Source organism: Leucopleurus acutus, assembly GCF_964270905.1.
Source record: "Leucopleurus acutus genome assembly, chromosome: 3".
NCBI lineage: Eukaryota > Metazoa > Chordata > Mammalia > Artiodactyla > Delphinidae > Leucopleurus > Leucopleurus acutus.
The window spans coordinates 29,271,656-29,299,640 of NC_139145.1; the positions used below are offsets into that span (position 1 = coordinate 29,271,656).

The 27,985-nt window shown below is 39.6% G+C and overlaps 1 protein-coding gene across 4 annotated transcripts in view; it reads left to right on the forward strand.

Moving 5' to 3' along the window:
* Positions 1-27,985, forward strand: part of FBXW11 (F-box and WD repeat domain containing 11) — a 131,076-nt gene that overhangs the window by 80,272 nt on the left and 22,819 nt on the right. For 2 of the 4 annotated variants that reach the window (XM_082835678.1, XM_082835679.1), the window contains exons 2-5: positions 7,016-7,078; positions 10,713-10,938; positions 20,088-20,274; positions 21,076-21,166. In XM_082835678.1, the coding sequence (XP_082691804.1) occupies positions 7,016-7,078; positions 10,713-10,938; positions 20,088-20,274; positions 21,076-21,166 (567 nt within the window). The remainder of the gene's footprint in view (positions 1-7,015; positions 7,079-10,712; positions 10,939-20,087; positions 20,275-21,075; positions 21,167-27,985) is intronic. The other 2 variants (XM_082835680.1, XM_082835681.1) reach the window with 1 other exon arrangement.

The window sequence follows — 27,985 nt, forward strand, 5'->3', positions numbered from 1 at the left end:
TAAGGGGGAAGAATTGTAGGCTAGATTAGGGGCCAAGCTGGCATCAACAATAACAACTCAAAGGTGTTTGGTTTGCCTGTGCCAGTCATTGTTCTGTGTATTTACCTTTGGAATTTATGCAAGTAATAATTGGCAAACTAAATCTAGACTTTTCTGCTTGGCCTACTCTCAAATGTATAATCTCTTCCTGCTTTCTAACTGTATTTGAGATTTCTTTTGTGGCCTAGGATTCTCTATCAGTTTTTTGTTGTTGTTTTTAACGTTCTGTGGAAAATCTTAAGTGTTGTTTGTTGGTTGGTCTGCTTGATCTGTCGAAGATGAAAAGGTGCTTAAAAAATTTTAAAAATATTTCTAACTTTTTTGTACTTTGTGGAATTTTATTCAGTATATAAAAGCACACATTATCCTCTTTATAGATTTTTGCTTTTTAGAGAGTTTTAAAGCTCTTTATGTTATTCAGTAGTTTGACTTGAATATTGCTCTCCTTGCAATAATGACTTTTGCTTTCCTTTTAATTTGAATTTTCCTGTTATGTTTTGCTTATTGCTTTTAGCCTTTCTATGTGTTTTTTGTTATGCTTATTACCCTTGTGGGCAGGGGAATGCCCGGATTCAATTTTGCTTTTTATTTAAAAAGTGCTGGTTACAGCCCATTAAATTGATTTCATAGGCTACAACCAGCAGTTGGAAAACACCTGAGCTGTATTTTTCTGTATAGAAAGTACATTGATTTCTGAGTAGAACAGACCTAGATCTGATCCAGTTACTTATTTCTCTGGTCCTCAAGTTCTTCTGTAAAATTGGAATGTCTACTTAACATATTTTTTTCCTGAAGATTAAAAGACAATGTGTGCCTACTGTATAGCACAGGGAACTCTATTCAATATCCTGTGATAAATCATAATGGAAAAGAATATGAAAAAGAATGCATATATATAACTGAATCACTTTGCTGTACAGCAGAAATTAACACATTGTAAGTCAACTGTACTTCAATAAAATAAATTTTTTTAAATGTTAAGAAAAAGACAATATGTGAAACAAGCCTAGTACAGAGACTAAAGTTATCTAATAACATTTTGCACAATGTATCTGTTATCCTTAATTTCTTTATTTTTTTTTTTTCCTTTTGCGGTACGCGGGCCTCTCACTGTTGTGGCCTCTCCCGCGTCCCCTGCATCTGCAGGCAGACTCTCAACCACTGCGCCACCAGGGAAGCCCTATCCTTAATTTCTGAAATCCAAACATTTAAAAACGCAAGAGAAAAGGGCAAAATGCCCGCATGTTTTCTGGATCCTTTGTAAGGTTTTTGTTTTTGTTTTTGCTTCCTCTCAGGAGTAAAGATGTTTTTGATATGAAAACCTTACATTGTATAAGCATTTCTCATCATGAAAGCCAAAATGCAGAATTTGTAGGATTTTTAAAGTAGGAAATTGATTCCTCTTACATAACTCTTAAAGTAGGGAATTTTCCAAGTGAAATATATTCTGTGTTAGTTGGTGGCACCTACTGGCAAAGATATATCACTGCTTAGAGCCTGCTGGGCTTTTATACAAACTAACCCCATATAACAGACTGGGAAAGATGATGGGAAATAGGAGAGGAATATATTGTGTTTACCAAAGTGGGCATTTCCTTGGCCCTCCCTGCCCACCGCCCCCCCGCAAAGTATTTGTCCAGTGAATTGGGAGGAGGAAGGAATCATGCCATGCTATTGCCCTAGTCCTGTGTTTGCCAGTATGTGCTGAGCTCTTATCAAGAGAGTGTGAAAGGGGGGTGGCCATATCCAACAAACTTGGGAAAGCTAGGTTAAACTAACCTAGCCTGATTTTTAAATTATGAGATGTTACAGAGCCTTTAGTATCTTAATGAAGTATATCATAACCTCTGGGAGTGGAGTTGGGGGAACACTCATGCAGTGCACCACATTTGTCAAACTCAGACCTCAGAACCCTTTTTTCTCTGAACATCTCTTGTGTTACCTGGAATACTCTTTGGAAATTATCCTCTGATCAGGGTAGCTTGAGAGCATCATTTTCCCTTCGGCATCTTCTCCTGAAGGCTTTATAAGAGAAGGAACAGGCATTAGATTCTCATGGTATTTGGTAGTTCTGAAATATCACATATTGGGATGGAGTCTGTCATGACGGTATCAGTGCAATTTCCTTAGGATGGTGGTACTACATGGACCGCATCATTTTGCCATAGCAGTGATTTTAAAGCAGACACATACATAAAAATTACCTGGAGAACTTTAAATTAAAGCAAAGCAAAACACGTATACCTAGGTTCCATCCACCCTGGCCACCTATTTGGTCAAAGACATGCTTTGCTATTTTATTACATTTGGGACACCTTTGAGATCTAATGAAAGCTCTGGATCTTCTTTCTGGAGGACTGTATACACACTAACTTTTGTATATGACTTCGTGATATTTATCACCCTCATTCACACCCCCAAGCCCATGGATCTCTAGTAAAGAACTCCTTATATCAAGTTTTCCTGGATAGGCATTGAATGGCAAGCAGGATTTACCCTAGAATTGAGATAACTATGTACTCTATGAATTACTTGACCATGGTACGGTCAGGCTATATTTGAAGAAATCACATACTGTCACAGGGGTTAAAGGAAAAGAAGCCTGAAGAGAAAGAAAGGCCAGGTCTGAGATGGTGGTGATTTTTAGTATATTTTCCTAAGGAAGCGAGTTTAGGAGCTCACACTCCTAGAGCAGTGGCTCTCAAGTGGAGGGGGCAGTTTTGTTGCCCCGAGCCCCCAATCCCCACCCCTGACATTTGGCAATCTGGAGACATTTTTGGTTATCACAGTTAGGGCAGGGGAGGGGGTTGCTACTGGCAACTAGCAGGGAAAAGCCAGGGATGCTGCCTGACATCCTACATTGTACAGGACAGCCACGCTCCCCCCGCCCCCGCACCACGGAATTAATCTGGCCCCAAATGTCACTAGTACTAAGGTTGATCTGCCCTAGAGTCTAGCTGCTGCTTCCTAGATTGTATCTTCCATTGGTAGTAGGAAGGTCTGCGTTTTTTGTTTGTTTGCATGTGATGTAGGTGTAGGATGAAAGAGATGATGATGAGAAGGGTAGGAAGTGATTAAGCCAGGTTGGAATTTCAAAGAACTTTCCTTTCCCAGAAGTGTTGGAGACTTAAAAGAGGATCTCACCTCTCAGATTGGCTTACCTCATGGTTTCATCTGAGAACTTGGATGTAGGAAACCACCTTCCTTTTCTCCTGGAAGGAAGACTCATTGTTTTTTCTTACCTCTCCCTTGAACTTGTGACCTTTTGTCTATTAAACCTTTAAGGAATAAAAGTCAAAATGATTATTTATTTTTGGCTGTGCTGGGTCTTCGTTGCTGTGTGCAGGCTTTTCTCTAGTTGGGGCGAGCGGGGGCTACTCTTCATTGTGATGCATGGGCTTCTCATTGCAGTGGCTTCTTTTATTGTGGAGCACAGGGCTCTAGGTGCACGGGCCTTAGTAGTTGTGGACTGTGGGCTTCAGTAGTTGTGGCTCACGGGCTCTAGAGCGCAGGCTCACTAGTTGTGGTGCACGGGCTTAGTTGTACCACGACATGTGGGATCTTCCCGGACCAGGGCTCAAACCCGTGTCCCCTGCATTGGCAGGTGGGTTCTCAAGCACTGCACCACCAGGGAAGCCCAGTCAAAGTGACTAAAAATAAAAACCTGTGACTCTTAGAATTTTCGATACTTGCCACCCATTCTTATCCCCACATAAGATAATGAGGAATAGGAGAGGTATATATTGTGTTTACCAAAAGTGGGCATTTCCTTTGTCTCTCAGCAGTATTCATGTAGTGAAGTGGGAGGAGGAAGGAATCGTGCCATGCTACTGCCCTAGTCCACTGTTTGCCAGTGTGCTGAGCTCTTATTGAGAGAGTGTAGAAGGGGGGTGGCCATACCCAACAAATTAGGGATAGCTGTTAAACTAATCTAACCTGATTTTTAAAATTATGAGATGTCAGAGCCTTTAGTATCTTTACGAAGTGCATTGTGGGGTGTGTTTGTGTAGGAAAGGAAGAAGGGCAGCGGGGGAGAGCACACACGTGAGCATGCAGCATTTGTCAAACTTAATTAGACCCCAGGACCCTTTTTCCTCTGAGCATCTCATGTGTCACCTGGATTACTCTTTGGAAATGATTCTCTGATCAGTGTAGCTCGAGGGCAGCTTTTTCCCTTTGGCATCTTTTCCTGAAGGCTTTATAAGAGAAATTGAAAAATAAAAATGTATTCCAGCCCCCACAGGGTTCTATTAAATACAGTTTTACTAAATTGTATGTCTTTATCCACTTTCATCAAGCCTTAAGAGAATAGTTGCTATTTTTATCAGAGGGGTTGTTTCCTTCTCAGCTATGTAAATAAACACCATTTCTCTGTTTTGGAATGAAAGGAAGAATTAAATTTTCTTACTGGAAAGACGGTTGTTTCTTGTGTAGTCCACAGGAACTTCTGACGTTTTTTTGTTTCCTCCCTGAGTGAGGAAAGTATTGAGGTAGGTTACATCGGAATAGCTCTGGTGGATTCAGACTCCTGTGTTTTAAAACTTTGGAGTTCAAAACCCTTTGCTCATATACCTCCTTCACACATTTCCTGGGCTGCCTGGAGACGAGGGAGCGGGAACTTACTTCCCATCTCTCTTCCATTTGGCACGTTCACCTCCGTGTTCCCAGCCATTCTTTCTTCTTGCCACTCTCTCAGAACCCAGGACATTGTGATATTGCAAGGATGCCTTTGTAACTACCAGTCAGATCCAGGTGATATACTGAGTCACTGTTCCCACTTTGTTCATTCCCCTAAGGAAACCTGTCAGCTTTATTAATCCCTAAGTCCTTCAAGATAGCAGTAAAAGGAAAATTTGAGGGAGGAGTACTACTTGTGTTTCCCTATTCTTCATCCCCCCTTTCCCATTCAGGATCATTTATTGCTGCCACCACTTTAGACCTGCTTTGGACACTTGGACACACTTCCTTCCTCTCTGGCTCATGGTTGACTTTAACATATGGAGCCCTGCCCTCCTGCCCCCCTTCCCCATTGCAGACCTCGGTGTTATGCGGCTTATAAGGTTTTATCAAGGAAGCCAGTGGGTTTTCCCTATTAGGCAACCATCTGGAGTCTTTCTGTCAAAGTCTGAAGTTAGAAAAGCATGAGAAGATAACACTTGGGGTAAAGTAGTATCTTCAAAGCAGGGCATAAATAGAGTTTATGAATACCCACTATACACCAAGCACTGTGCTGGTAGTCTCAATCCCCACAACTTTGTGTGGTTTGTATATGTCCATGGGTAGAACAACTTGCTCAGGATCTCTCTGTCTCCCTCTCCCTCTCCCTCTCTCTCCCTCTCCCTCTCTCTCCCTCTCTCACGCGCGCGTGCGCGCACACACACACACACACACACACACACACACACACACACACACACAGAGTGAGTGACCAAATCTGGATTCCAACTTCTCTCTTTGGTTTCAAAGCCTTTGGCTTTTCTACTACATCATGCTACATCTCTCTCTTTTTTTAAATTTTATTTTATTCATTTATTTAATTTTTGGCTGCCTTGGGTCTTTGCTGCTGTACGTGGGTTTTTTCTCTAGTTGCTGAGAGCAGGGGCTACTCTTTGTTGCGGTGTGCAGGCTTCTCATTGCGGTGGCTTCTCTAGTTGTGGAGCACAGGCTCTAGGTGCGTGGGCTTCAGTAGTTGTGGCTCGCAGGCTCTAGAGCGCAGGCTCAATAGTTGCGGCACACGGGCTTAGTTGCTCCGCGGCATGTGGGACCTTCCTGGACCAGGGCTCGAACCCGTGTCCCCTGCATTGGCAGGCAGATTCTTAACCACTGTGCCACTAGGGAAGCCCTCATTCTACATCTCTTATCAGAGCCTGCTGTGAGACCTGCAGAGCACTAGTGTCCAGTGGTGATTCTTCTGCCACCACCTACGTTGGGTATTTTCAAATGGAGTGTTTGGAAATACTGTATGTGCCCAAACATTTTACAACTTGACGAACATAAAGGAAAAACAGGGAAAATTTGAGAGGTAGGCTTATTCCCTATAGGCAGTAAACAAGCTCTTGTAAACACTGATAAATAGATCTATAGGATCTTTTCGACTAATACTACAGGACAAATGTTATAGTTTAAATTTTGTACCCCAATCTTGGAATTTTAGGCTTGGGAAGGAATCTTAGAGAGACTGCTATCCATAAATGAGTTGTTATTCCTTTCAGAACACAACTCTCCCACTTCCCCTTCTCATTAAGTTTCCATTTAGCTATTAGGTAGGAGCTTCAAAAGGGAAAATCCAATCATGTATAATCTCCAGTTAATGGGCATCTATTGAGCGACTAGGTCACCAGAAAGAATACACAGTGCCTCTTTGTGCAGTAAACACAAAAATCAAAAGCTAATGCATTCCCAAGGCAAGCCAGATTGTTGCTGGCTAACAGCATCCTCCTCTTAAGGGAAAAGGCTGGGGCACCCACCATGCTTGCTAGGGGAGATTGCAAAGCCATTCCAGAAAAACAAGGCCATCAAGGGAGGAAAGAGAAAGGCAGGGGGGCTTCCAGGGCTTTGTCACTTCTAATTGCTGATGGCTGGGGTGGGCTACTGAGTAGCAGACATTCTAGTAAATGTTTTGTGTAACCATCAGGAACTTAGTGGGTCTCTGGGCCTTCTTTCTTCAGGTTAAAAGAATAACGGGGATGATTGAGGTAGAGCTTCAGCCCCACTCCCATAATTTAGCCTGTTTTCTAAGTACACCCAACCTTCATAAAGACTTTATGCTTACTTTTGTCCAACCACTAACTAATGATTGATCAAAGATGAAAACACCCCTGTTGACCCAAAATGGCATGTGTTAGCCACAAGCCAAACAGCTCTTGGGTTGGTGTTGGTACACTCCAGTTTGGGTTTTCAAAACTATATTTTGGTGTAGTTATTTAGGATTTGCAAAACTCGGCATAATTCAAATAACCTGTTTTTCCCCCCTTAGAACACTTCAGTTATGGAGGATCAAAATGAAGATGAGTCCCCAAAGAAAAATACTCTTTGGCAGGTAGGAATGACGGCGCACAGATAAGATAGCAATTGACTTACTGTAGATAAGATGCTCCCTCAGCTCCTGTCCTCAGTGAAACTAAGAGCCAAGTACTTTTGTTTTCTTTTGTGCAATTCTGCTAGTTTCAGGATCCACCCTGGGACTTCCCTGGCGGTCCAGTGGTTAAGACTTCACCTTCCAATGCAGGGGGTGGGGGTTCGATCCCTGGTTGGGGAACTAAGAGCCCACATGCCTCAGGGCCAAAAAACCAAGACATAAAACAGAAGCAATATTGTAACTAATTCAATGAAGACTTTTAAAATGGTCCACATAAGAAAAAAAAAAAAAGAATTCACCCTAATTTATCTTCTGTTCCTTAGGGAAGTGTCATTATGAATAGTAAAGAATTTAGGAATTCTCACCAAGATTCTGAAGTTGGCTGCAGCCCAAAATATTCCGTCTCTGGGGCCACTGTCTAAGCCAAAGATGGACAGTGGTGGTGTCCTTTGTCACCAGAATTGGCACCATGCCGCATACCAGTGTATGCACAGACCTTTTCTCCCAACCGTCACCCTTCTCCCCCATTTCCTATTTGTTTGCCTTTTCCTTTTAAATTCAGTTTCCTTCTCTCCTACCTCTATTTTAGTTTTCCAGTTTTCCTTCCAATCCCCCAGTTTTTTTGTAAGGCGCGGGATGGAGAGCATATAAAGTTTCATGATTTCATGTTTTCATCGACCATTATGGTACACATAATTTTTCCCTTCATGAAGATACAAATAAAGGCAAAACAAATCTAAATCTGAAGAGAATAATGATAAAAAAAAGTTCTCTGGGTTCACTTGTTTTGAATCAAAGGAGTTAGCAAGAATAAAGTGTCCCCAACAAATTTATGATGAAAAGAAACAAAGCAGTGCAATTCCAGGAAGATCTTTCTAGGCCAAGCGGGTGGTTAGAAATAGAAATGGAAAATGTGCTGTAGAATTGGGCACATACTGTTATTTTAGGGGGAACTGTGTGCAGACTGACTGCTGTTCCCTCCACGTCTGGTATTTTGCAACAGGATTCTCTTTAATTTACTATTGCTTTTCAATTCACAGTGGTTCTTAACACTTTAGCTTTCAGTTTTTTGTTTTTTTTTTCATCTGCCTTTCAGTCAACTAGTTAATGGTATACCGATGCTCTAAGGGGGCTAGATGGTTAGGAAAGGAACCCTTCTGTAAATGAAATAATAACCCTTTTGCTTATCAAGTGAGATAATGGGTGTGAAAGTATTTTATAAACAATAAAGCAGTACACCAATGCAAGTTGTTACCATAATTATATTTAACCTGTTATGAAAGCAATTATTTTGGCAAGTATTATGAAAAAAATATAGAAAGAAAAGGGGAAGGAAAAATATGTAGCTTTCTCTCTCAAGATTAGGCACTTTTAACATTTTCATTTATATTCTTTACTTTTTCTTGGCGTGTTTCCCTTCACACAAATTATTGTGATCATATGCTATATAAAATTCTTTTGTCCCTAATACTATTTCATAAACATGTTCTCTTGTTATTAAAATCTTACTTTATAAACCTAATTCTAATGGCTGCATCGTAGTACTTTGCGTAGATGTATTATATAATTCACTTTAACCAGTTGCCTGTAACTGGGTAGTTTTTTCTGAATTTTATTATAACATTATGGTGAACATCCTTATGCTTAGAAGTAGCAAAGGTGCTCCTTATGCTAGCTGATACTCACCACAGCAAAGAATGTTTACTTCGTCTGACTGTTCTTAATGCTGATGTTTTGGTTCTGTTTGATATGAATGTTTTACTACAAGCAACATCAAAAATCTCTGTTCAATGCTGCCCCCTGGTGGTGCCCGGTGTCAGTGAGCTCTCCCTCACCCAAATTATAAGGGAAAAAACGTTCTCAGACAAGGAAGTGGTAAGATAAGTGAGGTGGGAGATTAATGCCTTCCAGGTTTATACCTCTAAATGTCGACATAAGAACTCACTTCAGATATGAAGGATTTTTAAGATTTTACCAAGGAAAGCCAAAGACTCCTTTGGATATATACAAAGGATGTCTTCTTTCTGGGATGGGTTCAGTTCACTTTAAGTCAGGGGATATACTGATAAAAAAAGCTCTTCATTCTTCCCATGTAAGACTTCTGAAATAAGCTCCTAATGGAATTAATGAATGTTTGTGATGCAACTCTTCAGTTTTCAAAATTCTCTTATATGTTATTCCTTCTAGTGTTACACATGAAGGGGCATTCAGAATAGTGATGGACAGATGACTTGGCAAATGTTTGATGAAAGTATTGAGGTTCTTTTGTTTGTAAACAGGGAAATTACTGAGCCTCATAATATCAGTAGCAGTTGTGGTTCAGTCTAGGGATTTAGATTTTTTTGGATATTGTTGTCCAGATGCAGTGCATATAGTTTCAGTGTTTTTGTTTGTTTGTTTGTTTTGTTTTTTTGGCTGTGTTGGGTCTTCGTTGCTGTGTGCGGGCTTTCTCTAGTTGTGGTCAGCGGGGGCTACTCTTTGTTGTGGTGTGCAGGCTTCTCATTGCGGTGGCTTCTCCTGTTGCGGAGCACAGGCTCTAGGCATGTGAGCTCAGTAGTTGTGGCGCACGGGATTAGTTGCTCCGCGGCATGTGAGATCTTCCCGGACCAGGGCTCGAACCCGTGTCCCCTGCATTGGCAGGCGGATTCTCCACCACTGTGCCACCAGGGAAGCCCTAGTTTCAGTTTTTAAAAAGTATACTGATTTTATGCAAGGGCCATGTAGATTTGATGAGAGATGCAACTATTAGTATAGGAGTCTGTGGGATATCCGTAAACCAACTAAATAAGATGAGGAACTTTTCAGGTATATGTGGTTTACCTTGGGTCACTTTCTGAGTAGGTGATTGAAAGAGAGAGTGAAAGTCTGTAAACTGTTTTGTCAGCAGTTAGCAGCCCTGGAAATAATATGGAGGAGATTGAAACTGTTAGGTAAAATGAAGCTTTTTAGATTGAATTGCTCTCTGATTTCTCCGTTACATAGACCAGTAGTTTTCAGAGTGAGGTCCCTGAAGTGCAGTCTCTAGACCAGCAGCATCAGCATCACTTGGGGACTTGTTGGAAGTGCTCAGGCTCTACTCCAGACCTGTAGGATCAGAACCTCCGCGGTGGGCCCAGCAGTCTGTGTGTTAACAAGCTCTTTTGTTATTCTGATGCATGCACAAGTGTGAGAACTATTTGCATAGATGAATATAGCTTTACTTTCCAACTTTGAGGAAGGAAAACAAACCATCAATAATCAATCAGTTGCCACTTTGCCAAGTTGAACAGTTTTTCTAAGATGGTCTTCTCCAACCTTAGTTAACTGATAACAGCACGATTTTGGAATAAGCATTGGAGAATGATGATTTAAGACACCATTTAGCTTTAGATAGAACTCTAACTTTATCATTACTTTAGTGACTAATTCGAGTACATGGGCCCTGAATGCTTTTTTAATTATTTCCTGAATTAATTAATAAAGGAATGAGTTTGGCTTTAGGGTAAAACTGGCATTTTAAGAATAAATACACAGGGCAAAAAAATGTTTCTGATGATATGCTCTTAAGATTTATTTTCCTTGTCAAACTAATTACTTTTTTGTTTTTCTAAAATAGATAAGTAATGGAACATCATCAGTGATCGTCTCCAGAAAGAGGCCATCAGAAGGAAACTATCAAAAAGAAAAAGACTTGTGTATTAAATATTTTGACCAGTGGTCTGAATCAGATCAAGTGGAATTTGTGGAACACCTTATTTCACGAATGTGTCATTACCAGCATGGACATATTAACTCTTACCTGAAGCCCATGTTGCAGCGGGACTTTATTACCGCTTTACCAGGTAACCATGCTTGTCTTTTAAAAAGCTGAGAAGTGGAAGAATGCCCAGCCCAAGAGCCTAGACGGAGCCGAGTAGGTGTTTGTGAAATGAATGAATGAGTACAGCGTGAGACAGCATTTCTTTGGGACACATACTGTACTTTAATATGTGGTACTTGAAGAGCAGTTATAATTTAGCATCTATCTAGGAACTGTAGGCAGTTTCTGTGATTACTAGTGTTGATCATTGGTCAATACTGTTGCTACATTAGTGAATTAATGCTGTACTTTTTATTTTGATGTGGTGTCTATAGAATCTGCATTTTGCCTTTATAAGTATTTTTTTTTAATATGGGACAATTTTTCCTACAGTGTTTGGGAAGTGTCCCCAAATTTAAGATGTTCATTTATATCTGAAATGACACTTAGGGAATGGCAGAAAAGTATTGGGGAAATTGATAGCATGTCTTACTACATTTCTTAAAACTTATTTCTGCATCCTCTCCCTCACTATCCTACCCCTGCATGAGTGTGTTCTTCTCTCCCTTTTCTCTTTCTCTCTCTCTCCCTCCTCACCCCCCAGTTAAGTTTACGTTGGTTTAAAAGAAAAAAAAGACTACTTTTACAACAGTTTTAGGTTCACAGCAAAATTGGGCAGAAAGTACAGTTTCCATATCCTCCCCCCCACCCGCAACAGCCCCCAGCACAGCCTCCCTGCTGTCAACATCCTACACTACAGTGGTACATTTGTTACAATACATGAACCTACACTGACACATCACTATCACTCAAAGTACATACTTCAAGGTTCACTCTTGGTGTTGTACATTCCGTGGCTTTTGACAAATGTATAGTGACATGTATCTACCATTATAGTGTCACACAGAACAGTTTCACTGCTCTAAAAACCCGCTGTGCTCTGCCTGTTCATCCCCCTTTGATTATTTTTTTTTAATTTATTCATTTATTTATTTTTGGCTGCGTTGGGTCTTTGTTGCTGCGCGTGGGCTGTCTCTAGTTGCGGTGAGCGGGAGCTACTCTTCATTGCGGTGCACGGGCTTCTCATTGCGGTGGCTTCTCTTGTTGCGGAGCACAGGCTCTAGGCGCGTGGGCTTCAGTAGTTGTGACACGTGAGCTCAGCAGTTGTGGTTCGCGGGCTCTAGAGCGCAGGCTCAGTAATTATGGCACACGGGCTTAGTTTCTCCATGGCATGTGGGATCTTCCCAGACCAGGGATTGAACCTGTGTACCCGGCATTGGCAGGCGGATTCTTAACCACCGCGCCACCAGGGAAGTCCCCCTCTTTGATTTTTGGTCACTCATTAATTCTTTTCTCTCTGTGTTCTTTTTAAAATTTTTTATTTTAAGTTTGTCTAGGTAAGATAGATTTCACTCTTGAAGAGAATGTGAGACTGTTGGCCAGAACATTCTCCTCTAACGTGGTCAGGGTAACCTGGAGGTTACAGCTGCTCTGCCAGGGTATGCCTTAGAAATAGCCAGGGATAAACCAGTAGCATTGCCACCAGCCCTACCCTTTTTTCAGAGCTTCTGGATGGCTCCTCAAAGAGCAGCTTCTCTCTTAGCCTGTCTGTGATTTACAGTGCATCACAACTCCATAGTCTAAGTATTTCCACAGTAGACAGGACCTGGGTTCATGCCTCAGGCCTGAAACCTGGGGCTGCAAAGTGACATGCCAGCCTCTGATTCCTAATCCCTCTTCTAGAACTTGTAAGTTTACTTTCTACAAAGGGAGTGTTTTAAGGATATTTGAGAGTTAGCTTAGAAAATTTTGACCCTACTGTTCTTTTTATGCTGAAATGTAGCATTATTTTCCTCATTTCTTGAATTAGTATTTCTAGAAAAGCAAAACATGAACCCTCTTTTTCTAGAATCGTAGTATTTAATTGCTGAAAGGGATCTTAGCCGTCACCTAGTGCTGTTTCTCATTGGGTAGATTATGAAGCCAAGGATCAGAGAATTGGGTGAAATGCCTAAGATCATACATCTTGGTTATTGTGATTTTGCAGGTGATGGTGGGGGTTGGTGCAAAAGCTAGTACAAAAGCTGAAATCACTTCCAGTTAAGATTACTCTGGACAGTGCCTTAAACTGGCCTCAAGTATACATGGTTTACACCCCAATTCAGTAACATTTACTTTTAATTATAAAAGAGAGAGTGGGAGAGAAGAGCTATGCTTCTAATTGCATGAGAGAGAGAATTATAGGTGAATTTGAGTAAGATGACTGCACATGTGCTGCAGCTCCTCTGTATGTGCAGCCCAGAACTCAGAACCCCCCTCATCCAAGACTTTCTACTGACTCATGCTACATTTCACACCAAGAAGAGACAGGGTAGTTTTTAAAGTTGACAGTTATACTTGTTCCTCTTAAGTGCTTTTAAATAAATGAAGCTATGCTCCCATTTTTTGAGGCAAATCCATTCTGTTTGCTTTCTGTTGTTTTGGTTTATTTCTATTTTTTCCCTATAATTTGCCTCTCAAACATTTTAGAGCACCAGGGAATTCAACTTGTATTTACAGAATATCCACGAGGTGGCACTGTTGTAGTTCTCTTGATTTGCAGAGTATAGTTCAGAGGCAGCCCCTTCTCTTGGGGAGTGTACAGAATTGGAGAAGAGACAGAACAGATGAACATGTGTTATGTATATAAATATGGTTAGTATAATTGCATACAATTCAGTTTTCATTACAGCGAATTTTAAGGCATTGTCCATATCTCTGTTAAAGTGGAATTTTGTGGTATCGAGTATTACATGAAATGAACGGACCATTGGCTGGGACATGGAAATATTTTTGTTAAAATGCTATTTGTTTTAACAGGATTTGATCTGAACATATATACATATGTCAGTATATATCATACATATGAATCTAATAGCTGGGGACAAGCTGGCCAAGTTGATTGTGTTAGTTAGTGTCTAGTAGACTTGGATTAAATCTGGCATTAGTTCCTTAGCACAGATCTTGCCTTAAGAGCATTAGGGGAGAAACAGGTCCATGTGTTTGTTCATACTTAGATTTAATAATGTGTGGAACAACTTACTAATCATTATCCTGGTTTGGTGTTTAACTTTTACTGTAGATGATCCTTAGTTTGAATTTTTACTTTGTTGAAATTGACAGTCTACTTAAGACTTCTTTTGATTGTGAAAACCATTAATTCTATAAAAACGGTCTGTAGTTTTGACTTTTTAATGCTTACTGTGAATATCGTACCTGTCAGTATAGGGAAAATGGAAAATGTTTGTGGTCTCTGGCTCCTTTTGGTTCAGTGGAAAAAGTGATAATTATGATATGCTTTTCTAAAAATCATGGTAAATGTTTAGTCTGCAATGTCAATTTCTGCAGGCTAAGTTTGTGGTTTGTAAGAAATGTTGTTAAAGGGAAAATTTATACCATTTGAAGTAGAGACAGATTGTACTTCAAGAAGGACGATAAGCATTGGTGATCTGTTTGGTGAGGTGTCTAAGCAATTAAGAATTTTAAAAACACTTACCTTCCTGGCCATGGTTTATTCTTTTGTCTCATCCTCAAGTAAGGATGATAAACCATTATGGACTGTGAATGTGACAGAGATTAGATCAGAGGTCTTGGGAGATGTGGAAGAACCAGAGTGTAGGCTTTAGGCTGGATGCAGGGCCAGAGATCCAGCATGACAGAGTGGAAAGATGATGGGTGTTGGATTTGACAGCCCCTCCATTTGAATCCCAGCCCCTGCCCCTAATGGTTATGTGAGCTCACTTTTTGGATCCTCAGTTTCCTTATCTGTGTGGGAATGATAATAATACTTTATAGGATATTGTGAAGATTAAAGACATTGTATATAATATGCCTAGCATCTGGTGGGTATTCTGAGGATGTCAGTTAAAAAAAAAAAAAAGCTCAGAGAGGCAGGAAGCACCTGCAGTACGATTTATTGCCAGGAAGTTTTAATTATTCACCCACTGATTTCCGAATTGATTCATCCTGACATCATTTAGGTAGGTGTGTGTGCCACTTTGTTGGCATAACAAGATGTTGGACTTTGTGACCTGAGCATTTGTGTCTGAATCCTTAGGTCAGTATATTCCAAGTTAAAGGCATCCACTGACAGACTTTTGCTCTCAGGAAAGAAAGTTTCTAACTTCAGATTTTACAACTAGATCTGTGACTAGGGAGGGGGAAGGGACAGCAGGGGTGGGTGGGGAAGGAAATTTCTTTGCAGCTGCTCTTTGAAATGTGTTTCTAAAATAATAAAAGTTTCTGTAATTGTATGATCTAAGCAGCTGTCTTAAAACTGGCTATAGTCAAGGGCATTGAACTGACATTACACATTTGAGTTTCATTTTGGTACAATGTTATTTACATATTGAGCTTTGAAAATTTTGCCTTTTAATTGTTTTAATTTATTATTGAAAAATTTCCAGACCTTCATCTGGTGCCTATAATTAGCAACAGCAGCACTTCTTCAGCACTATGTGTGCAGTATTCTGGACTCATTTTCTGAGGCCATAATGTGTCCTCTTATTGCCTTGGGAAGGGGGGGGTGGCAGGAGATGGGGGCGTCTCAGCACCATAGAGTAAATGAGAGCCAGACATTGATACTTAAGAAAATGCTTAGCTTTAACACCTCAGAGCACTTTCTAGCTCAGGCAAATGGACCACCTTATTCAGTAACCTCTTTGTTCTGAACAGTCTTGAAACCAGAAAGTTACAAGGTCTGCATGGCTCCTGGGGCTAGTTACTCCAAGGTGCCCAAAATAGAGGTTGTGTGATTCCTATTCTTCTTTAAATATTTAAGGGGTATGAGACTTACTCCAAGCTATTAGTGAGGAATTAGCGATTTGCTAGGGGAGGTGTGTCATATTTTCTCTGCAGAAAGTAACGAGGAAGGGGAATACTGCTTAGCTTCCTTGACCAGTGATATCAGGTAAAGCGATTTCTGGAAGAGGGAAGAAGAGAGACTGACATTTATTGAGTACCTGCTCTGTATCTGGCTCCTGAATAACCTCCTCTTATGAACCTTTCCAACAAGGTTAAGAAGTTCCTTCTCTATAAAATGAGGCTATTTATAGCCTATCTCAGAGGGTTTTATCATGCAGATTATACGAGATGATCCTTCTTAGGCATTTAATATCATTCCTATTTTATGGCAGACTGAGATCCAAAAAGGAAAACTGATTTGCTTCAACCCAGATTATATGGCTCTATAGCCAGTGCATTTTCCGAGAAACTAAAACATGCTGCCCCCTAGAAGGATGAAGTGAATTTAAAGTATTACCAAAAGGAAATAAATCAAATCTCATAGATTTCAATGAGATGTTGCCGAATTGGACCAGTGGCATTTGAAAGAGTAGGAAGTATGTGTCTAATAATGAGCTTCTTTCTGCAGAATCTCATTGATAGCCCAGTGGTGTGAGATATTGAGGTGGCAGGAAATCAGTGAGGACTAAAAGGGATATTATTGCTATGAAGCAGTAGTTCCCAGCATGTCAGAATTATCTGGTAGTAATTCTTAAGAATGTAGATTTCTGGGCCCCACCATCTAGAGGTTCTGATTCAGTGGATCAGGAGAATATTTAGGAAGCTGTTTCTGCTGCTGTTGCTTCTCAGATCAGTAACCCTAAGTGATATAACCACACAGGCTTCTGAGAACCAGCGCATAGACTACCCAGCCAGGTGGAGGGTTTGGATGCAGCTTTCCCAGTTCATATATAGACCATGGGGATGTGGCAGCCATTGAGGCCTGAAAAGACAGCTATATAATGTGTTCTTGTCTGTTCATTTCCTCTCTCAGCAGAGGATTTGAGAGGGGAGTTGGTTAGGGGTGTGTTTATAACCAATTAGGAGGATTTGGTTAGTGATTAGAATTAACATAAACCTTGGAAAGTGACTGTGTTCTCATATTAAGTGTAGAAACTAGAAGATAGTCAGATAAAGTACCCCAGAATTAGAATAATTCAGAGAAGAGCTAAGTTTATTAGGCCATGGCCAGAGACTATAAAACAAAATATGATTAAAGATGGTAGAGAGATTCTGAAATTTAAAGTTCTGATTAATAATTTGCTAATCCTATCAGTGGATAGGCACAAGTAGAATCCCATGTGATTTTCCATGAATTTCCCTGATTTTAAATACACTTGGACAGAAGATGGAAGAAAGGGGCATGGAGATACACAAAAAGGTAGCCTGAACCTTTGAGAATGGTATCAAGAAGGCCAAGCCCCAAATAATGTGAAATTGTCCAAAATGGTTAAGGAATTTGGGAGAGTTAAAAACAAATAAAATAATCAACTGTTTGGAGCAAGAACACGAAGAATGAAGGGACAGTGTACTTGGAATAGATGGTGTAGTGGTAATAGAAAGAAACAGCATATTTTCTCTCCTCATTTAACTTATCCTTTTTTCTTTCCCCGCTAAGAAGAATGGTTTTAAAACCAGAAAGGACAGAAAAATTGTAGTCCAAGAAAGATATGAAGCTGTCTTTAACACAGCTCCTATAACAAGTAGACCTAAAAATGTTGTGTGCCGGGATAGTGACAGAACCTAAGTCTGTGACTTTCAGAATTGTGGAACATTGAGAAGTAACTGAAAACCAGTAGGTAGAGCTACTGGGTACAGTTGTGCACATATAGCTTGTACAGCTGTGAATATACAGCTTGTACAACTGTGTTTGGTAGTCCTGCATGATAGAACCCAGAGATGATTGATGAGCAGATTTCCTGGTCTTAAGAACGGGAGAACTGGAGAAGGTGTATATGCGAGCTATTGGCTATTGAATTTGATGTTCCATTCTAGCCTAATTCTCAAATGGATTATCAAAAGTTAATTAGCTGTTGAAAAGACTGTGTAGGGTTGTGTAATCCTAGAAAGGTATAGTATACAGAATGTTAAAAGCTATTATCTCTGAGAGGTGGGGTTTAGGGATTTAAAGGTATTTGCTTATATGCATTTTATAGTTTTTCTATAATGAACATGGGTTATATATGTTTAAAAGTGACACAAAGCAGCTAGTGCCAACTTGTAAACAAAAAGTTGCAATACCAACTTTATGTAGTAAGCACCAGCAAGGGAACGTGGAGAGTAACCGTACCAAAGTCCCTTGATTTCCTTTCTGGATAAAGTTATGAGACTAGCAAGTCAGAAACATGGTATAAATAAAGATGGCAGTGTCTTCATGGGGCCGAGTTTCTCCAAATATCCTTGAGGACTGAATAGAGAGATATGGGCTGGATAATAGTAGTATAAAATCCAGATGATTTAGAACTGGTGGCTCAGTGTTGGTACCTTGTGAGTATTTAATGAATGGGTGTATGATAGCTTGAAGGGAAATATAGAATCACGGGTGCTGTCCTTGGTTCTGACCCATTTAACATGTTTGCCAGCAACTTGGGGTAAAGAGTTACTGCATTTGCCCACCATGCAGATCTGGTGTGGAATATCCACTTTTCTGTATGACAGAATCAGAATTGTAGAGACTGACATGGAAGGGTCAGATAAAGATTTGAAGGTGAATTATAGAGAGGATGACTGTAGACTTCCGTGTGAGCTGCCCTCCCCTTCTAAACTACCCATACAAATACAGAAATTAAGGGGAATTGTTTTAATAGATGTTTTGGGGAGAAGGGCCTAAGATTTTAATTCAACTTACTACCATCTTAGGAGTCTACTGTGATATGACTGTTAGATGAAGGCAGTATAATCTTTGATGGCCTTAACTCTTAATATAATAACATGTGCAAGAAAAGATAGTGGTCCCAGTGTAGTTAGTCTTCATTATCAGATCATAACTTGGGTATTAGACCTACTATAGAGTAGAACTAGTATATGAAGGGCCTGTAAACCATCATCAACAGTGTAAATAGTCATTCTTAGAGTTGGAAAAAACCTTAGTTTGTAAAGCATTTTTTATGCATCATCTCATTGTGATATTTTCAAAATAAGGCAGAGATTATTATCCCTGTTTTATACAGATGAGGAAATTGAGGTTCTGAAAGTTTAATGATTTACCTATACCCTGCCAAGTTAGTATGACTATACTCCTTCTATTTATCTTGAAAAAGAGAACAGGTATTAACCCCAAATGGTACTTTGTTGTCTTTAAAATCTTCCTGTAGAACTTTTTTGATTCATACAAGTAGTGTGAGAAAGGACAGTTGTTACTGGCCATTACCATGTTATTTGGTAAAAAACCAAGGGGCAGGGATGTTTCAGTATTGTTTAAGTATTTGTTTCATGTCATAGAAGTTCTAGGTGGGGAACCCAGACTTGAAATTGGAATTTTCCGACTGTGTGTTTAGTTTTCCCACCCAACACAGCGGAGGCCTGGGGATGAGCTTTATTTCTTGTAGTTGCAGAGGACATGCCCAAAACCACAGGATGGGAGTGTACAGGTGGCAACAGCATTGACCATAGTGATCTTCTTACCTTCGTGAATGTCAGGCAAAGGCTGAATCTTGGTTGTCTTTGAGAGGATACTTGCATTGTGTAGGATAAACGACTTAAGGTTCTAGAATTTTTAGGCATGTGGTTCATGGTTTTGAGGATTTTACCTCCATAAGGAGATGGAGAAATGATTGACAAAAATACATCTTAGTGCACCTGACTTAATTCTTGGATTGTCGTTTAACTTTTCATAAACTTTTCAGATAAGTCAGTGTTTCTCACCTTTTTGTCTCCTTAGCCCCAAGGGATTCACATAGGTCATGTATCAATAGGATGATTTGTTACGAGAAACAGTAAATCAGAGGGGAAAGAATGCAGACTTTGGAGCAAGAGATCAGAGTCCAGTCTTGGCCTCACTACCCTATAATTGTAAAACCTTGAATCCTTTTACCTCTTTCTGCCTCATCTGTAAAATTTGGGGTGTCGTTACCCCATAGAGTTATGTAAAGGAAATCATTTATTATAATGTCTGACCAATACAGAACTGTGCAGGGTTGGCTTTTACAGACAGGAACTGGTGCCATCAATTGTTTTATCTTAAAAAATCAGAACCAAAAAGAAGTGTCTATGTCTATGTACTCATGCACTTGTATATCTGAAGAACTTTTGATATTACTCAGGTATGTTTCCTGGTTCAGGATTTCTTTATTCCTCTTATCTTTAAGGAAATGGTAACTGGTACGTTTCCATCTCCCTTCCTATTCCTTCATTGCCTTTTCTATTTTGTAGAGCAAGGTTTAGATCACATAGCAGAAAACATTCTTTCCTACCTGGATGCCAGGTCTCTGTGTGCAGCAGAGCTGGTATGTAAGGAATGGCAGCGAGTGATCTCCGAAGGAATGCTTTGGAAGAAGTTGATTGAACGAATGGTGCGCACTGACCCTCTATGGAAGGGACTTTCAGAAAGAAGAGGGTGGTAAGTATTTAGGTTGGTTGTTCCCTTGAAAAAAGTTTATTTGACCTAGGGTCAGTTTGATTACTAAAAAATGCAATTATACTTGCCAAATGTGTTGGCCTATTTTAAACAAGTGGGAAAAGATGAGTAGTCAAGAGTTGGGGGGGGGGAGATGTACAGTTTGAGCAATTTGGCTTTTCAAGGCTATGTGTTTATGCTTTTCCTTTCACATTTTCCTTAGGTGATGACACCATTACCAAAAGATAGATAAGAAAAAGGAAAATATGAGAAAGTCAAATAATGCCATTTTGCTATTAGATATTGATCCTGGTTGAAGATGGAAGGTACAGCAGGCAGGATTTTTCAGAGACAACCTGTTGTCTGAAATACAGCTTTATAGCTCTGTACATGTCAGTACCCTGACAGCACAGAGAAAGAGAGTGCCACAGCTAGGACAGATAGGTGGCTGTGTGAGTGATGGTTAGGGCTGTGCTTTCTTTATGGGAAAAAGTTTGTTCATGTACTCAGTTAGCTTTTTCACAAAGCTACATTAACACTTTTTATCGAACTGTAGAATGAAAGGCTAGATTATTGTGTTGGGTATTCAGAAAATAAAAGGTTAGGACCATGCTAAAGAACTGTAAGCTGAAGTAAAGTTGTGCCTAACATGTACATTTAATTGTCAGAAATCCTGCTTTGGAACTGTTAAAGCTCAATGCAAGTCAAAAGACTTGAAAGATACATCTTTGTAAGCACCATGTTTAAATAAAATTCACCCTTTTATGTGCAAAAATGTAACATCTGTTTGTGTTTTTTTGCCAGGGATCAGTACCTGTTTAAAAACAGACCAACAGATGGCCCTCCCAATTCATTTTATAGGTCATTATACCCAAAGATTATCCAGGATATAGAGGTAATTTTATGATTTATCTGTTTTATGGGCTGTTTGTGTCTTGTTCTCAACTTTTTTGTTGTCTTAGTGTTCTTAGTTGTCTAGTTCTAAAATCATAGAACTGTTTTTTTTTTTAAGTTGAAGTCTTAGAGCACATATGTCACAATGAGTAATCTGCAGCTATCCTTCAGAGTAGATAGTTCCTTTTTGTAAAAAATAATCTAACTTTTCTAAAACATGAAATGCTTCTGCAAGACTACCAGTTAATTAAAACCTTAATCCAAAATTAACTTTTTGTTTTAATTTGATGAAATTTCCGAAATCCAAGGCCCAATTTTTCAGGTAAGCATAGTTTTACATTTTTTGAGCCATCTCTAGAGAACTAGAGAAGGCACAGTCTCAGTTTCCTCTGTAAATTTCCCATACTTTTTCATTAAAAGGACTCAAATATGATTCTAAGCAATAGTTAAGTGGCTTTTATAGAGCAAATTATGCTCGTGGACCATTTTGGATTTGAGTGTAACTTCCCCAGACCAGTAAAAATCTGTGAACTTGATGAGAAACATTGGAGATGTTTGATATTGTTCATGTGTTCTAATTAGTTCAGTTTTATTATTTAGCCCTTTTCCTTGAACCAAGAAAGACATGCACAGGCATTTCTGATTAACTCTTTCACATGTGTTCTTGGCAGGTCTTGGTTACTTCACTGATTTCCTCCTTGGCAAAAAAGTTCAGCCTTTGCTAGGCAATGCTGTATCACCCATAAAGTTACACTCAGTTTCCCAAACATGAAGTAATCTTCACCCCCAGGTGATAGACATAAAAGTTATTGTGCCAAAATTCATTAATGGAGAAACATGTGCTTTTTTTGGAGTGTCCCCCCCCCCCCCCCCCCCCCGCTGCCTTCTTTTTAAGGCAGATGTGAACTAATGGAATCTCTTTGTTAACAGTAAATCTGAATATGACTGGAATATCATTATTTCAAATGCAAGCCATTGTCTTGAATATTCTGTTCCCTAAAATGAGCTATAAGTAACCTTTTAGGGTAGGTTAAATGATTTAAAACTTCTGCCATACAAATCCTAAAGTTTAGGAATTAATTGATCCCTTGGCAGTTCAAAACTTAGAATAAATTGCTCCTACAGTTTTAGTAGCTGAAACATAGTGTTAACTTGAACCTTAGGTTGGTGTATGTGTGTTTCAGGTTAGAGGGATTGTCTTTTACCCCATGTAGTTTTACTAAGACACTGCTTATGCATAGATCTTAGAAACTATATTGTTACTTTTTTCCTCCCAACTATTCTTTATAAAGTATCTCCACATTTCCTTGAATAATTTCAGCAAGTCCTTTATTATAAGAAGGATGATGTCTAAGGTCAACCATTAATAAATAGGAACTCTGGAAGAACTTTGATCAGGTTGAAGATTTGGTGACATATATTATTTAATTCCCATTAGTAGTGTTATAATCGACAGTACGAACTCAGTTTTCTATGGCATGACAGTATGTGACACCACCTAACATAACCATTTACTCAGGCTGAAATAATATTTTAAAGTTAGGAGGAGGCAGATGTGAGGGAAAATAGAGCTATGGAGGAAAACCCTTTTTGACACAAAACCTCTATATCATGGTGGTCTACCCAGTGGTTCTTAAAGTGTGGTTTAGGAAAACCCACTGGTTGGCCACAAGAGTCTCCTCCAGATTTTTGTGGGCTAGATCTCTTAGTTTAAGGGATGATGTTTTATACTTTGGTACTTTCACTCATAGTAATAATAATAAAAATAATGTACCACGTATAGAGTGTTTACTTGTCCTAGATACTTTCAGCATTTTATAATGCATTTTCTCATTTAACACTCTGGACAATACTTGAAAGTTAGGCCCTGTCCATATTTAAAATTGAGGAACCTGAGGCTCACCCAGGTTAAATAGCTTGCCGGTGATCATACAACCAGTCAGTAGTTGAGTCTGTGATCATCCTTATATTCTTCTGCACTTAATGCAACTTTTTGTGTGCTATAGATCAATGGTACTTCATCAAAATAGAGTTCGTTACCTCTGTTTTGTGAGTGTGTTTTATTCTGTCCTGGGTAGACACACAAAGCAGAGAGTTGTGTCAGTGATTCGTGGGTCAAACAAATGAGAGACCCACAGACTTGGCTGTTACCCATGTGCCTGGTACAAAACCCTCACAAGCAGACTATAATAATTACAAGTACCCTCTTTTGAGCCCTCACAGTATACTCATGAACCATGTTGTGTGACTTACATAGATTATTAATTGCATTTAATTCTTACAGCAAGCTACCTGTCATCCTCATCTCTAAGGAGGGGAAACTGAGACTAAGAGAAATTTTAGAACTTCCTACATAGTTAAGTAGAAGACAAGGGATTTTAACTGAGGTCTGGCCAGCTCTAGGCTTAGTGTTGTTGTTTGTCATTTTCAAAGTAGAAAATTGCAGAAGAGAAGGAGAAAGAACTATGTTGTTAAATGCCTACAGGCTTTTCAAGGTGATCTTCTCATCTTTGTCCAATTGCTTGCAAACTCTTAGTTGAAAAAAGCATATGAGTTAAGATAAGATTAGTTGGCCTTGTTTTAGTCCAGTTATGGCAAAGGTAGTGCTTTAGAGGGTTTTAAGCCTATTGCTAAAAGATAAATTACACCCTGAACATCAAGTGGATGTTTTTGTCCCCCTCCCTGGTTGCCCATACACAGCCTTGGAGTCTCTTGTGTTTTTTTCTCATATGCTTTGCAGGGTTGCCAGTTCACAGCACCTTTTGCTTTCTATCCTTCTTTCGCTACCCTGACAGCTCCAGTTCATGTGCTGGCTCCTGTCATCTATCCATTCCCATATTTGGCTCTGACAAGCAGATGACCTTGCCCTTCCACATTGACCCAACAGAAATTGGCTAATTTTTAAGAAGTAGGGAACCTGGCTTAGTATGGCCAACCCCTATTATTCAGGAAATGAGAATGTGAGGAATGAAGTCTGAAGAGAATAAGAATTCTTAGTTCTGTGCAAAGGTTCATCTCTCATGGGTGCTCTTGCCATACACACACGCATACACACACAGGGGGAGAGAGAAGAAGGGGGGTAGGGTGAGAGGGAGAGAGTTTAGAGTGCCTCTGAATTGAGAAGGAATTCCTGGAAAACCTGAGGCACAGTCCTAAAAGAAGCAGCCATATTTCCTTTGCTATCTAGAGTCTTAATTGTTATTATCATCATCATCCTCATTATTATTAATGATGAGACTACTGTTAGGTACTTTGCCACAGTAATTTAATTTAGTCCTCAAATTGTCAAAACTGAGCCTCTTAGTCCAAAGTCCATGCTCTTTTCGCCCTGCCATGCCGTCAGATGTCCCTCGACAGAGAGATGGGAGTTGTTATAATAGACTCAAGCAGTCAGAGTTCTGATGTCCTGAACTTGGATTTTTCTCTTTTGCCATCTCAGATTAGTGGCAAACTCTTTCATATAACATGCCTTTTTCCTTTTTTTATTCACTGGATTAAAGCCTTTGAAGCACTCTCCTTGGAACAGACCACTAGTAAAACGATGGTGTGTTGTATCGCACCTTATAATAAACCACATTTTATTCAGGGAAAGTGGGGAGCTTTTTTGTGGTTTGCAAACTTGATATTAACATTGTCCTAACCAGAAAATGCTGAAATTTGCCCACCCACCCAGTTGTGTTTAGGCTTCTAAAAATAATGTTATTCCTTCATACTCAGACATCTGTTTTCACTCTATTGCCAATTTAAATGCTGCTGTATACTCTGTGTATCATGGCTACTTTCCCAGTATTTTGAAAATTTGCACAGGGTAAGGGGATTTTACAAGTTCTCAAAAACATGAAATATTCCTCTACAGTAGCCACACCACATGATGTCTAAGTGAAATGGCAGGTATCTGCATCATTAAAGAGGTGCACCTGTGTATGCCCTGTATTCCTACTGCTGAAGTTAAGATGATTGTTGAATTGCATTTGCAGGCTGAGCCCCTTCCTGGGAATGGTTGGGGAGGGCTCAGGGCTATCAGCATTGAAGATCAGCCTAGCCTGAGACAACAGTTCCCGGCAATTTGGTGAGATTTTTTTTGGTCACAGCCTACTCCTTTTGGTCAGTGTTCTCCACAAATGAGAAAGAGCGTCACTGCTACCGTTTGTAGGCACTGTGATAAGCACTGTATGTACGTAATCTCATTTGATCCTTCCAACAGATTTGAGAACGTATATATTATCTTTTACAGAGGAGGAGACTGCAATTCAAACAGTCCAAGTCATTTGCTAAAGCTGCTAATTGACCTAGGTATTTTCTACTACAATGGGCTGCCTTCCATTTTTAAAGGTCTAGTTTTTCTGAAAAAGTCCTGGCTTGTATAAGCCAGTTGAGGTCGTCAAATATGGTGGTAGGTAGTATTTTGGGCAGGCACAGTCAGCAGGAAGTGTTGCTTTCTTTTGTGGGTGGCCTTGAGAATTGAGAAGAGTAAAGTCTTAGGAATTACACCGGGTTGGTGTGTAACAAAGTAGTCAGCTCCCTGGTCTCATTTAGTGTCCCTTTTCTGGCATTTTGAAACAAACTGTACTTGTTTTGGGATTCAGGAACCTAATAATTTTTAAAACAGCCCTAGATGGGACTTCCTAAAATGACCCATGAAAAATGATTTGGTAAGCCTTTTTCTTTTAAAATTGAGAAATGTATTTTAGAAAATAGGCTCGTTCTAAGTGTTGAGAAGCTAAGCCATTTCCTAACTTCTACTTGACTTAGAACGAAAGCCTGTTATCTAACAGAGCTTTTGAGAGGTCCTGGCCTCTGGCTCTTGTTTGAGGGTTGGAGATAGAGGGTATGGCTTGGCCTTTTATGTTGGGTAGTGTTCTCTGTCCAGACATCTTAGGGGGTGGGTGTATCACAGGCTGATCGTGTTGCCTTACCCAGTTTCTCTCTGCTGTGTCCTCAGGGCTTTAGGTACAGTAATAGATTATAGCCAAGTCTCTTGGTTCTCAAAAACATTTTAGAGTAGTGGGAAAGCATGTAAGAAATTCTTTTTGGTATGGGGATTCCCATACGAAAGTTAAAAAAAGTTTTTTCAAGCTCCCATGTGATAGTAAATAAATGTGCTTTTTCTATTCATTGAAATATTATACAGAGTAGCAAAGCTGCTTACTGATTCAATAATATTTTAAAGCAATTGTGTATGTTTTAAAACTAAGAACGACGATACGAATTTTGAAAATAACACCATATATATTGATAAGACAGGTTACGTATTCGTCTTTGTAATACTTTGGGTTTATGTGGAGTCACATTTAGCAGCAACCATCTGGGCCCCCAGGGTGTAGCCTGAACGTTGGTGACCATTGCCAGGAGTCACTGGCCATGAATAAGACTTGTTACCAGTAGGTCTGCCTCCTAAGTCAGCATTTTCCTGGTATGCTTAGCATGCTGACGTGGCTCAGTCACTCTAAAAATACATTATTTCTCTAAATGATTCCAAGCATTGAGTTCAATTTAAGAAATTCTTTATATTCTGAATCCCTTTTTAAAAAGTTGCTTACAGACATATCTGTTGTCTACCTTGGTAGCGGTAGCCACAGTGGGGTAAACTTTTGTTTTTGTTTTGTTGTTTGGTTTTTTGTTTTTGAAATGTGGTTTTATGTCTGACATTTTACAAACTCAGTAGAGATGACGATGCTGGCTAAGAAGCTTTGATTTGGTAGCAGATGGACAGATGAGCTGTTTCTCGCTCATGGCACCTCCAGGGTACCTCTTTGCATCCCCTGGATGTTGGAAATATGTGATCCTGGCCTCTCTCAAGGCTATGTATGGGAACTCTTTGAGGGCAGGGCTTATATTTCCAGGCTCCTGTGCTAAGTACTGAGGCCACAAATGAGGAAACAGTTTCCTGTTTAAGTATACATGTATCAGTGTCTCCAATCCTCCATTTCTTTTTCTGTAAAATGAGGACAATAATTTTGGCTTCAGAATTGTGATGATTAAATTAACTGTAAACTATATAAAACACATAGCATAGTGTTATGGAAGCGTGGTACCTGGCATAACATTCGTAAATTTTAACATTTCAGAGCATACAGAAGCATGTTGCCTTCAAAATAAGAGGAAACACGGTTTGTTAGATGTCAGCAGAACCAGTAATTAAGTGCTTATTGTGAATAAAGATGAGATTTATCTCCTTTCTTCACTAAAGCAACTAATTAAACTTTTAGCTACTCAGATAATTAGCTACTCAGACATGTCTTTTGAACTAGATCCTGAACTCTCAGGTATAGCCAATTGTAGTCCCTATTGTCCCCTAAATTCAAGGATCAGGAATTTATACTTTGGTTATTCTTAGTGTATCTTTTGATCCTGAAAATCCTTGACATCCATTACCAAAGGTTAGGTCTTCTAGTGCTCTGGGCATGACCCACTTCCTCTTTAAACTTTGCCCACTTGTCTCAGGCTGTCGCGCTGTTTAAGATCCCTTTAGTCCTGCAGCGCTTACAGTTTTTAATCACTCATTTGGCACTGATATTTTATCTGGAGTTGTTACTGATCTTTTTATGTGTTCACTGCCGCAATAGCTAGGGCTATACTTTCTTTGTAGACACTGCATATTTTAGTAGAAAAAGCATGGGCTCAGAGTCAGGAAGAACTGGGTGTGATTTCCAACTCATCCAGTTACTAGTTTTGTGGCCTCAGGCAAGTTAAACTCTTGTTTCCTTGTTTGTAAAAGGAAAGTAACTGAGGACTTCCTTCCAAGGTTAATGTGTGGATCATTTAACCAAATAAACATATGATTAGAGTATATCCAATTCCAGTTACTGCGTGCCTGTGT